The following is a 13,096-nucleotide window of genomic DNA, read 5'->3' on the forward strand; positions in this document are numbered from 1 at the left end:
TTGCTGGTTAGCCCCTCCCAAACCAAATAGAAATGAGGATTCCTCGCAGGGAAAAGGTGTGAGTACAGAAAGCCCTGGCTGCCCACGGAGTGCCCAGGCTGCGCCACACACTGCACCTGAAAGACAAACCTCACAGGCTTTCTGTCCTGGGAAACAGGGCTGCTGTCCCCATTAGTCAGCCCCGCCCCGACATTTCCAGACCGTCCCCCCAAAACCCGATCCAAATGAGGATTCCTCGCAGGGAAAAGGTGCCAGCACAGAAAGCTCTGGCTGCCCACAGAGTGCCCAGGCTGCGTCACACACTGCACCTGAAAGCCAAAGCTCACAGCCTTTCTCTCCTGGGAAACAGGGCTGTTGTCCCCTTTGGTCAGCCCCACCCTACCATTGCTGGCCTGCCCACCCAAACCCGATCCAAATGAGGATTCCTCATAGGGAAAAGGTGCCAGCACAGAAAGCCCTGGTTGCCCACGGAGTGCCCAGGCTGCGCCACACACTGCACCTGAAAGCCAAACCTCACAGGCTTTCTGTCCATGGGTAAAGGGCTGCTCTTCCGCTTTTATAGTGCTGCGCTGTAATTTCCCGTTCCACCTCCCGAAAATTGATAGAAATGAAGTTTCTTCCTGTCATAGGTAAATAAACCAAATCAAAATTTAGCAGCAAAATTTATTGTGAGATTTATATAAAGTGCAGATAAGCAAATCAGCATGCTGGGTGGCCTGGAGAGACCCCTGCTCCCCACCGGCCCACAAGCCCAATAAAAACAAACAGCAACTTTTATACTTTTCCAACTCCCCCTCCCATAGTCACTTGTTAGCTCTTGATTGGGCTTGGGTTTGCGGGCTTCGTTCTGGTTGGTTCTGTTGTAGGCCCATTTCAAGTGCCAGGGACTTTTCCATCGATAGCTTTAATTAGCCCAATGTCCTTGGAGCTGACTATGGGAAGGTTTCCAGATGGTCCAGATGTTCTCCTTGGCTCTTTCTTTATCATGTCCATCCTTGACCCTCTGATCCTCGTTCTCTTCTTCTTTCCTAATTAATAACTTAGACAATATTTTTAGAAAAGCAGGATATGGTATATGTGCTCAGTAAAGCAAGATACTCTATCTTTGCCAACTTGGGAACTGCCAGTTGCAGGACAGTCAACTTATAATAATAATACAGCAGCTTACAACTCCCTAGTCCCAACCAAGCATTAGCTATAATATACAGAAAATACAATATATATATTTTGACGAGTAAATTTTACCATTGCTTACACCTACATTGGCAACAGGAGCAGATGAAACACAAGTGCTCTGCCACTGCGTAACATGTTGGATTAAAAGCCCTTCCCATGTCCCAAGACAGGCACTGGCAGTAAAGGTCAGGTCCCGGAGCAGGGGTTTCCTTGTCCACAGACACAGCACCCAGTGCTTTTCCACGTCACCCCCAGTGTGCAGCAGCCAGACCCAGTGACTGCCCCTGAACTGACATGGCAGATGCCCACCTGGCCTGAGCTCTGAAATAGGAATGTCAGTGTGGGAACATGACTGGGGCTAAGAAGATAATGATTTGGAAACCGTAAGGGAAAATATGTTTGCTACTCCCTGGCTGGAGCGCAGTCAGCACACCCGACCTCCCACACACAATACGAAACAAGGGGGACTAATTGGAGGGTGGAGTGGAGTGGAGTGGAGACACCGCAGCCAGGCTCTGTCAAAACCCTTGCAAAGGAGGGAACTTTCTAGCTGATCAGCTGCACAGCAGCTGAAAACCAAGGGAAATAAAGGAAGATGTCAGCAACTGTGGCAAAATCCCTCTCCTTGGACTGACACGTCCCCATCACAAGGGTATCTCAGGTACTGAGATATCCATCCCCAATGTACGATCACTTCTGACTGAGTATGCATGGCTAAAGTCACTCAACCTCCACCTAAACGTAAAGAAATAGTATAAAAGTAAGTTAAGAATGGGGAGAAGTTAGGGAAGACTGCATCACAACTTCTGGGATCAGTGGGCGAGCTGAACCTCTCTTCTCCCTCATAGGGACACCTATTGGGTAAGAACTGTGCTCTGTGTGCGCTGAATGATTATCTCACGCTAATTTTTATTAGGGATTTTATTAGGGTGGCTTGTCTGTATATTGCCTTGAATTAGTATATTGTCTTGAATACGTTTTTACAGTCAGATACTGTCACCGGCAGTGCTCGAACCTTAACCTGTCATAATCACATTAACAGAGTTATTGTGTACACTGTTAACGTGAGTCCTATAACGGTGCTGGCAGTGGGTAAAGGTGTGGAGACCCGGGTGGGGTCTCTCTGTTTGGTGTGTGACCCTTGGTAATTCATTGGAAGCGCCGCTGATCCAGTGAAGAGGGTGGGACGGACTGGTCGGGCAAAGGGCCTCGTCTTGCCTGGCGCACTCACAGACTGATCAGACACAAAGTGTCTGAGCAAATCTCCCCTTTTCAGTCAGGAATATAACAACAACTTTTTTGGCTGCGTTTATTAACGGGCTGCTGCCTTCACTCGGCACCGCCACACCCGCGGTCTCTGCCGCCGCTCGCCGGCCGGAGGGCGCGAGCGCAACGAGGCGCCGGGGGAGGAACTACCACTCCCAGCAGCCACAGCGACCGCCCCGCCAGGAGATGCGCATGCACTGCCTCTCCCGCCGCCCGCCCCTCCCCTCCAAATGGATGACGCCTATTGGCCGGTACCCGCCCGAACCGGCGGCGCCGCGATGTGTGCTGGGAGTTGTGGTTCACTCGCCCCGTAGTAGAACGACGTGAAAAGGGCTGGCGGGGCGCGCGTACTACCGATCCCAGCGTGCCCCGCGCGGGCCGGAAAGAGGCGTCAGCAGCTGCCGGCAATCATGGCGGGGCAGATGGCGGTACTGGGTGAGGCGGCGGCGCGGCTGGGACGCGTTTAGGGGGCTTTCGTGGGGGGATTCGCTGGGGTCTCGCGTCTCTTTGCCGGCGGCATTGCCCCGGGCTGTCTCTCCAGGGTGGTGCGAGTTTCCTGTGCTCGGTGCGTTCCATTGCGTCCAGTTCTGGGCTCCTCAGTACGGGAGGGACACAGAGCTCCTGGAGCGGATCCAGCGGAGGGGACAAAGATGAGTAAGGGACTGGAGCATCTCTCCTAGGAGGAAAGACTGAGGGAGCTGTCTCTGTTCAGCCTGGGGAAGAGACGACTGAGAGGGACCTCACCAAGGTCTGTCAGTGTCTGCAGGGAGGTGTCAGGGGAAGGACCAGGCTCTGCTCGGTGATGCCGAGCGATAGGACAAGAGGCAACGGGAGAAGCTGATGCACGGGAAGGTCCACCCGAGCACGGGAACAGATCACCGTGTGCTCTGGGATGACCCTGCTGAGCAGGGAGGTTGGACCAGGTGACCCACTGTGGTCCCTTCCAGCCTGACCCGTTCTGGGATTCTGTTTCAGCCAGAGCCCTCAGTGGTGCATGGCTAAGAAATTAACAGCTCAGACCAAACTAGGACTTTCTGACCGGTCTGTTTGAAGCACAACTGTGACAGCTCTTCCCTGCTGGGAAAAAAGTGCTCAACCACATTTTGAAATTTAACCTGTTTAAATTTCTTCTCCAGACTTTGTTTGTTGGTGCTTTTTATTTTCCCCTTCCCCTGAGGCATTACTTTATGCTTGACTTTTGGGTTTCCTGTTGTGCCTGATGATTATAAATAAAATTAAAGGCAAAACTAGTCAAACAGCAAACTACTCTGCACTTAAGTCTAACCCTTGATTTAAAGGCATAGAAAAGATGCTTTTTGGGAGCTCTGGCTGAAACAGAATGAGTCAGCAGGGGTTTGTATCTCCTTATTTTCAGACTTCAGTAAAGCTGGAGAAGGTGTTTGAATTGGGAGTTTGTTGTTTCACTGGGATTTTGTGCAGCCCCATTAATTCTGTGTCCTTTTGGGGTCATTCAAAGGCACTCCCCCCGAAGTATAATTGTGTTATTGAAGTAAGAGAGAAAAGGAATTATTACAGTGTGGTGATATTTTTGGGTTTGCCGTCTCTCTTGGGCTTTCTTTTTTTCATCAGTTTAGTATTTAATGGCTGAGATTTTTGACAGCCACTCTCTGTTCAATTAAGAGACCTGAATTTGCTGGTGACCTTTGAAGAAATTAAAATCTAATTAGGGAGCTGAACAGGCTCCAGTGTGTGAAATAAAACTGCAGGAGGTGCAGAGTGTGACACCGTGCCATTTGCACTGACTGACAGGTTTGCAGCAGTAGATCCTCCAACCCTGTTTTTCACCACTCTGTGTTTCAGGCTCTGCTGTTCTGGCTCTCCTGTTGGCCAGCTACCTGGCACAGCAGTACTTGCCCATGCCCACCCCCAGAGTCCTTGGGATCGACCTCGGCACCACTTACTGCTCCGTCGGTGTCTTCCTGCCTGGAATAGGAGAGGTGAAGGTCATTGCAGATGAGAACGGGCACAAAAGCATCCCAAGTGTGGTCTCCTTCACGGACAGAGGGGTGTATGTGGGACATATGCCCTGGAACTGGCTGATGCCAACCCTCAGAACACCATATATGATGCCAAGAGATTCATTGGGAAAATCATCACTTTGGAAGAACTGAAAAATGAAAGCAGCAGGTATCCCTTTAAGGTAAGCAGCATCTTCAGTTCCCTCCAGGCAGGAAGCTGTAGGACACAGTCCAGGCTGGGGGATGAGCAGTCCTGCTGAGAAGGACTTGGGGGTGCTGGTGGGTGAGAGGCTGGACATGACCCAGCCATGTGCACTGGGAGCCCAGAAACCCCCCCGTGTCCTGGGCTGCATCCAGAGCAGTGTGGGCAGCAGGGGAGGGAGGGGATTTTGCCCCTCTGCTCTGCTCTGCTCTGGTGAGACCCCACCTGCAGTGCTGCCTCCAGCTCTGGGGTCCCCAGCACAGGAAGGACATGGACCTGTTGGAGCGAGTCCAGAGGAGGCACCAAGTTGATGAGAGGTTTGGAGCCCCTCTGCTATGAGGAAAGGCTGAGAGAATTGGGATTGTTCAACCTGGAAAAGAGAAAGCTTTGGGGTGACCAAATTGTGGTCTTCCAGTAGCTGAAGGGAGCCTTCAAGGAAGGTAGAGAGAGACTGTTTACAAGGGCACGTAGTGACAGGACAGGGGAGAATGACTTCAAAATGGAAAAGAGCAGGTTTAGATGAGATATTAGGAAGAAATTCTTTTTTGTGAGGGTGGTGAGGCACTGGAACAGGTTGCCCAGAGAAGGTGTGGCTGTCCCATCCCTGGAAGTGTTTAAGGCCGGGTTGGATGGAGCTCTGAGCAACCTGGTCTAGTGGAAGGTGTCCCTGCCCATTTTCAGGGGCAGGGCTTTAAGAGCTTTAAGGTCCCTTCCAACCCAGACCATTCTGTGATTCTGTGACACTTGAAATTTGTACGGGTGATCAGCTTGTCAGACCTTGAGTCATTTGGCTAAATCTGCCTGAAAACCCTGAGAGATATCCAGAGAGGGGAAGGAAATGGTTGTGGAAGTCATGTACCTCTGCACAAGAGATGACAGTGATTTTTCCATAAAACCCTGGTTTTTCCTACGAGGAAATGTGTGCCTGGGTAACCTTCCAGCCCTTTCTCTGGAAGGATAAATTTCAACTTGAAATGCTAACTGTACTTTGCTGAAACTTCACTTCTCCCCTGAAATTCTGAAAAAAAGATCAAATAAAAGTTTAAAAGTCACATCTCTGCCCCAGTGCATTTTTTTCGTCTACCACTTTTCTAGTGCTTACTTGACCAGCAGCATGTCTTGAAAACTGCTTTTTACTAAAAAAAAGTATTACATTAATTGAACATGGTGCAGAATTTGCTGAAAACAGACCAATTTTCAGGTACTGCAAATAGTTTCTGAATTCTTTACTTGTTAAGAGAAGCTGTTCCAGTACCAAGCTGTTTGCTTCCTTTCAAAAAGAAGAAGTGGTGGGAAGCTTTATCAGTAGGGTAACCTAATGATTAAAAAGCATCACTTCTGTCTTTGTGGTGTTGAAATGGATTACACAGTTGCTAGGTCTTAACTTCTTTTGATGTGTCTTACTGGGGTTCAGTGGGTGTCACTTGTTTGGATATACTTGGACCCCTTAAGTGGCATGTTTTCTATAATTCTCCAAGAAATTAATGTGATCTAGGCAGTGGCAAAAGCACATTTGTATTTTTTGCAGATTAAAGACACTGTGTGCAGATAAAACGTGGTGGGAGCAGGGTGGGAAAATGACTTCTCACCTGTGGCTTGTGTTGCTTTATCCTTCTAGATTTTCAACAACAACGGATCAGCCGAATTTTCTGTGACAACTAATGGAACCTTTCACGTCACTCCAGAGCAGATTGGCTCCCAGCTGCTGCTGAAACTGAAGAGAATGGCAGAAGCCAACCTTGGCATGCCCATTTCCAAGGCAGTCATGTCTGTGCCAGCAGAGTTTGATGAAAGGCAAAGGAATGCTACTGTTAAGGCAGCTAACCTTGCAGGTGATGTATTCCAGTGTTTTTCTAGGAAACCTTCAGGTCTGTTTCACTAACAGTAAGGTCTTTGGGGAGGATGCAGAAACAGTGAATCAGTGATAGAGAAGCTTAGAATGGATTCAGTCTACAAGTCCCAGCAGGTGCAACTGGATAATGCAGACATAGGTGTCTGGAAGAAGGAAGTTTTGCTTTGGGGAAAATAGAGGTTTTGGTAATCTCCAAATAGGGAGACTGTATAGAGCACCCTTGGACAATAACAGAAACAGAATGTATGAAGTTAAGGCTCCTTAGCAAGGTTTGTCCAGAAGAAATGTATTTGGGCAAATGGTGGTTCATGACTTTGCCCTGATGCTGAAGCAGTACTACTTTAGGATTAACTAAGGAAAGGAGTTCATTGGGTATTACCCCTCAGAAAACTACTTCCCTTAGATCTGACATTTTACTTAAAATGAATCTGGTTTAAATAAAAAACAAAGTAATGGCAAATGTCATTCTGATGTGAGAACTGCAGTTTTCTGAAGTGTACCTGACTGTTGCTTCTTGTTTCTGCTCTTTGCAGGGCTGAGGGTTTTGCGAGTAATCAGTGAGCCCACAGCTGCAGCTATGGCTTATGGACTCCACAAAGTTGATGTGTTTAATGTTCTGGTGGTGGATTTGGGTGGAGGAACTTTGGATGTGTCTCTGTTGAACAAGATGGGAGGGATGTTCTACACACGAGCCATGGCAGGTGAGAAAAATGCTTTTGTTTCTGAAGGAGTGAGAGGAAAGGTGCATATGAAGTTGCCATTGGAGGAGCTTTCTAAAACCTACCAGTTGTGTCACAAAATGTTCTCCCAATGCATTCTCTGCTGCTTTCCATGCAGAATTAGGTTTGTGACTGGTTTCAGTGAGTAAGATCACAGAGTCTCAGGTTTTGGCTGACTCAAGGGGTAAGTCGTGGTTTCATTTTATCCATGGCTGTCAACTTTTGTGCCCACTAGTAAAGTGCTGGTGCATGTTACAGTTACTTTGGCTGGGCTTTTGCAGGGCTAGGGTTGTTACAAATCTTCCTGTTACTTTTTCCAAACTGGGAATACTTGGCAAATCATTGACCGGGGCTGAAAAGCATCCCGGCTTTGTGTTTGGTGCCAGCTCAGTGGAGTGGGTTTTGGGAATGCCCATGCCCAGAAGTAAGTTTTGTGATTCCTGTGTGCCAGGATGATTCATCACTCGGCACAGAGGCAAGTGGCAGCAATATTTAGTCAGACTGTAGTGAGTGCACGACTGCCTTTCAGATGACTTGGGTGCAGACAGGTCTGAGGTGCAGTGCCAACCTTGATGAGCAAGTTTTGATGTGAGCTGCTGTAAGAGTGGAACAGCAAGGAAGATTCAGCAGCTTCATTCTAATTTATTTAGACAGAGGTCCACTGAGTAAATTCCTGTTCTCAGTCAAAACAAAACAATGGAAATTATTATCCATCATTTGTTCTTCAGAGGACAACATTTTTGTCTGTTTTCACAGCTCTGTGAGCTCTTGTGCTTGCATGATTGTTCTGATCCTTGAGCACCACCTCCCAGTAAAGAAGATACATGCTGCTTTGAAAGTGATGTGTCTGATGCCTTCTATTTTGATCTTTCAGGTAACAACAAACTTGGAGGACAGGATTTCAATCAGAGGTTGATGCTGTATTTGTATGATCACCTCCGTCAAACATACGGTTCTCTGCCAACCCGAAAGGAAGAGATTCACCGCCTCAGACAGGCTGTGGAAGCAGTTAAATTAAATCTGACTGTTCATGAGGCAGCTACGCTGTGTGGTGTTGACTCTGCCAGAAAACAGGCTTACCAAAGAACTTCCAAAAAGTCAGGTAAAACCAAGCAGTGCGCTAAAAGGTGAGCCTTCACAAAAAACAAGAGACCTGAACAGCCTTGGAGACACTTCCGAAGCAGAGAACGGCTTTGTTGAAGTTGTGTTTGAAATGGAAATCTCTCGGAAGCTGTTTGAGAGGTTAAATGAAGACCTTTTTGAGAAGATTCTTGTGCCCATTGAGCAAGTGTTGCAGGATGGCCACGTAGACAAAGGAGAAGTGGATGAAATTGTGTTAGTCGGTGGCTCCACGCGGATTCCCCAAATACGTAAAGTTATTCGGGACTTCTTTGGGAAGGAACCCAACACCTCTGTAGATCCTGACCTGGCAGTTGTGACGGGTGTAGCCATCCAAGCAGGAATTGTTGCAGGGTCCTGGCCTCTTCAAGTCAGTGCCGTAGAAATCCCTAATAAGAATTTACGGAAGACTAATTTTAACTGAAAAGAAACTCTTCCCAATTGCATTCCAGCTCTCCAAAAGTGTGCTCTGAAGGTGCACACTCATCTGACTGGCAGTGGAGCCTAATCTTAGCTGTATTCTATTTCATTTTTATCTGTTCCAGTGAGGTGTTACTGGACACCTACCTGTGTTAAAGCTTGATGTTACTTTAAAGGTACAAACGAGTTCTGAGGTGTGCTGTATTTACTTGGAGATTGGCTATTGGATGAAAATGCTAGTGATGACACACCCACATTTTCTTGCTAAATTTTATTAGCAAATCCTGGAGCGGTGTGTGTTTAAAATATAAAGGGACTGTGACCAAAGGTTTGAGATAATGTGGTACTGTAGATATTCCCAGGTCCAATATATTTACTTTAACTGTGAAGCAGTGTTAACACACAGAGCACTGGCAATGCTCAGCTTACATTTATTTATTAGATTGAGCCATTTGAGCATTTAAGCACCTTTCTAAAAGGCATGTTGCAGCTTGAATGAGACTTAGGCATTCACTTGATTCTTCTGCTGTTCATAACAGCATACTGGTATTGCTGAGGCTCTATGGAGAATCGTCTCATGTTTCAGGAAACCTTATTGAAAACGTAGCTCTTGCCAACGTAGTTACTTGATGTGTCTCCAAGGCCTTAATTCCTGATCTGGCTGTGATGGTTAACACACAGGTGCTGCTGTTCTACCACTGATGTTCTCCACAGAGATATTCATACCTCCCTTGCCTTGTTTTAAAACTGCAGTAATTTTATGTATCTTAAAGCCACACTTGTCTGTCTACCCTTGAATTCGACCCATACAGATTTCACTGTTGTTCATCTGCAAGTGTGTGATGTCTTTCCCCTGATGGACCCCAAGCCATCCTGTCCTCAGGGAGAAAGTGTGGGATAGAAGTGTGGGTCTTCATCCATGGCCTAGATGAAGTCTGGTTCCTGTAATCCTAGTAAATGAAAATTGACCCAACTCCTTCATACTTTTTAGCTCATATCTCTGGATTAAGTTTTGTAATGTCCTCACTCTAAACGGAACAGAGGTTGTAGCTGTCCTATTGGGAAGAAAACAGTGTGTGTACCTTGGGGTTTGAGGTGGCACTTCTTAAGACTCTGTTTTAGACACATAGTTTGCTATCCAGCTATCTTGAAAATGCATGAGGAGAAAAAAATTACTGATCTGAAAAAAAACCCTAATTGGTGACAGTTCTACTCTCTTTGGAGGAATAAAGCAATACTTAAAGGACAGTTGAATTCTTTTATCTGTGTAGAAATTTCTGTGATAAAAACATGTCATTCAGCCAAGACTGGCTTCAACACCCATCAGCCCAGTCTTCACCAGGTAAGTTCTAGTAACAGGTGGTTCTAAGCATTTTCTTGTCTTCTGCAGAATAATTTTGTTTATATTAAACCTTGCCAAAAGTTAATGTGGGGCTTAGATTTATTGTTTTAACCTATGACTATATTAAAATAGGCTTATTACTCTCTTGGCAGTAGACCTGATTTATGGCAGTGCCATAAATCAGTTGTGCTGACTCAGCTGTTTGCGTAGCTCTTTTCTAAACGTATCTTTGAAGTAATCCAATTAAAAACCTCTTAAATTGAATCATAGCTGCACACAGCATTCCATCAACATTGTTTAACTTGACAGAGGATTCCCGAAATACTGCTAACATCTGTTTCATTTCCCTGACTTGAAGGCCAAAGTGATTTTTTTTTTTTATTTGAGGATTCTTTTTCCCTTTGTGCCTCTTTGAAAGTGACCCCACCTAAGTCCATATGGAACTTCCAGTAGCTAAAACTCCTGCAGTGAAAAAAGTGCCTTTCCAGGGAAACCATGGATGAATGCCAATCGGTACAGTCCTCAGCTGCTGTTTGGGGCCTTTGCTTTGCAGATATAAATGTGTTCAACATACATTCCAATGTCTTTGGAATCACTGTGACCTTTGCTTCTGCTGTGCTGTGAATTCATCTCAAAACCTACTGGAGTTACAGTAGGGCTTTAGCCTTCATGTCTTTAATGCACTGTGTAAAACAAGCAGACCTGTGTAAAAACAGAACCACATCACAGTAAGTTAAATGATTAAAAGCTTTTTGCAGTTTTGGGACAAGTTGTCCCAAGGAGTGTGGGAGTGACTTTAAACTGGTAAACTCTCGAGGCAAATAAACGAAGTACTTTTGTTTGTTTCACATACTCCTTCACTCTGGAGGAGTTAAATCTCCTTCAGTGTTAATCTGGGAATTGGAAGGGAAGGGTGAGTTGTTTACTTGTAAAAAAATTCACAAAAGGGTATTTATTCAAATTTCTATACAGGTTGGGTTTTTTAGTGGAGAAATTACTGTACATTGGGTATCTCACAATGCATCCTTATTTATTAAATAACTTTTTTGAATTCTGCAAATTATTTATTTTGTATCTTTTAATACTGTATTTTGACACAAACCATTGAATTTTAAAGATGAGTCTGCTGTACTAAGTGGATATTTTCAGGTATGCACATGGGCTGCTTATCAAAAGTCTCTCTTTAAACAAATTGATATTTGAAGGCTGAAATCTTTCTAAAATCCTTGAAATCTACACTTGCCTGTGGTGTTAGATGTGTAACAAGTTTCTATAGCTTAAGCCTGTTTTGTGAGTTGAAATTCTGAAAGCATTAAGAGGCCTCAACAGTTGTATGTTCCTGAATTGTTTCCCAGTGCAGAGGATGAAATGCATTTTATAAATAACATTTTAGAATGTTTTTAATAAAAGCAATTTCTATCCCTTCTGAGCCTCATTCTCACTTCTCACAGACCTGCTCTGGTCCTTTTGCTGTCCCACCCTTCCTTTCCCTATCCCAAGGTATCTGGCTGGAAAAGGAGTCCAAGAGTAGCTCCTCAAGGAGCTGAGGAGTTCATCCTCAACTGGATGAACAGTTGGGTCCCTCTCAGGATCTCCAGCCAAGTGAAGGTCACCTGCCCAGGCCCAACAGGCCCAAGCACCTTCTCAGGACTCTGAGCAGGTGGTGGCCCTGTGGGGCAGAGCCTTTCTCACATGGTGGGTGCCTATGAATGGTCCCTCAGGACAAGACTGGGACCTGGGAGGCTTAGGGGAATTCCTGTTTGGAGGAGAAAGGGCAGAAGGGGTGAGGTGTGCACTGAGCTGGCCTGCAGGGCTACATGGCTTTGTGCTGGCAAGGGGAGTTGGCTGGTGCTGTGGTGGTTTGGTGGGTTGGGTACTACAAAACCTGAGTTAATACTGAACTCAGCCAAGTGGTCCTTCTTTGTTTCTTAGAGTGCCTCTGACATCGGGTGTGTGAGGCAAGGAGAGGCTGCAAAGCCTGGGTGATGTGCTTAATGCAAAACTGCCCTTCCCTGCCTACCTGAGTCTGTTAGGTGATTTATTTTGGTAAGCCATTGCTGCATGGGAACAGCAGGAGCATATTGTGCTGCTTCTGCCTCTGGTGCACCTCCTTTTACAAAGTTAAATGTGAGGGGTACAGCTTGCTGAAAGAGAAGGAATGTATTTGGCTTAGCTGGCACTAGGACTGCATTTTCTTTTCACTCAGACTTTGAAATTGTTCAGTCTGCAGCTCTCCCAGCTGTGGTCTGAAGGGAGTCTGAAGCTGAAAGGCTATGTCAGCCTGTCAGTAAGCACAGAAAACCCTCCTTCCCACAAATAATACTAAATAAAGAAAGTAAAGATTACCATGCACCAATGCCAGTCCTCAGATTATTTTCTCTGGACCTTGCAAAAGGGATTGGTCTCTGAGGTACTGAAGTCTACCTCTCCTAGCCTTATGCCTAAAGCTTATTAATCACTTATGGAATGGCACTCACTTCAGTCCTTTCCAGTGCCTCTGCAACACTTCAGGTAAGGACAGGTTTGGAGGGGCAGCATGAAAAGGCAGGGAAGGGATGGGGACAAGGTTGGGGGAAGCAGAGCCACAGAAGAGCCTGCCTGGGGCACTGTGAATATTGCAGGGAAGGCAAATGTGGGCATGAAAACGTCCTGCTCAGTTGGGAAGGTACTGCTGGCCTCATTTGGGAGAAAAAAGAGGAAAAGAGAAGAAAAGCAGAACATTTTTCTGTTTCTTGAGAAATATTTTCTAATACCTGCCTCTCCAGGACTTTCAGAACATAATAGTTACTTGGGCTGGGTTGTTCCTAGTCAAAAACCATTATATGCTTCTAACAGTTTTCTGGGAGTGAAAGTATGTTGAGTTGTGTTTTGCAGCCAGTTAAACTGGACAGTACTTTGTAACGTATGAGGATAGGCTTGCGTTTTTACCTTCAGGAAAGGAGAGAGAAATCATTCACCTTCACTGCAGTAGAATCACATCTTTGAGGAACTCTCTTCAGGGAGTCTCCACCACCCTTCTAA

At 46.0% G+C, this 13,096-nt stretch overlaps 1 protein-coding gene across 1 annotated transcript; it reads left to right on the forward strand.

The window, feature by feature from the left end:
• Nucleotides 1-2,852: 2,852 nt before the first annotated feature.
• Nucleotides 2,853-8,926, forward strand: LOC113982131 (heat shock 70 kDa protein 13-like). Its single transcript, XM_027710077.2, is given in 7 exon segments — nt 2,853-2,877; nt 4,264-4,482; nt 4,485-4,603; nt 6,242-6,455; nt 7,009-7,176; nt 8,069-8,240; nt 8,242-8,926. Coding segments are annotated over 7 exon segments (1,413 nt in total). The 3' UTR covers nt 8,738-8,926.
• Nucleotides 8,927-13,096: the final 4,170 nt, after the last annotated feature.

Source organism: Pipra filicauda, unplaced genomic scaffold, assembly GCF_003945595.2.
Source record: "Pipra filicauda isolate LSUMZ 115617 unplaced genomic scaffold, ASM394559v2 scaffold1072_size31639_pilon, whole genome shotgun sequence".
Taxonomy (NCBI): Eukaryota; Metazoa; Chordata; class Aves; order Passeriformes; family Pipridae; genus Pipra; species Pipra filicauda.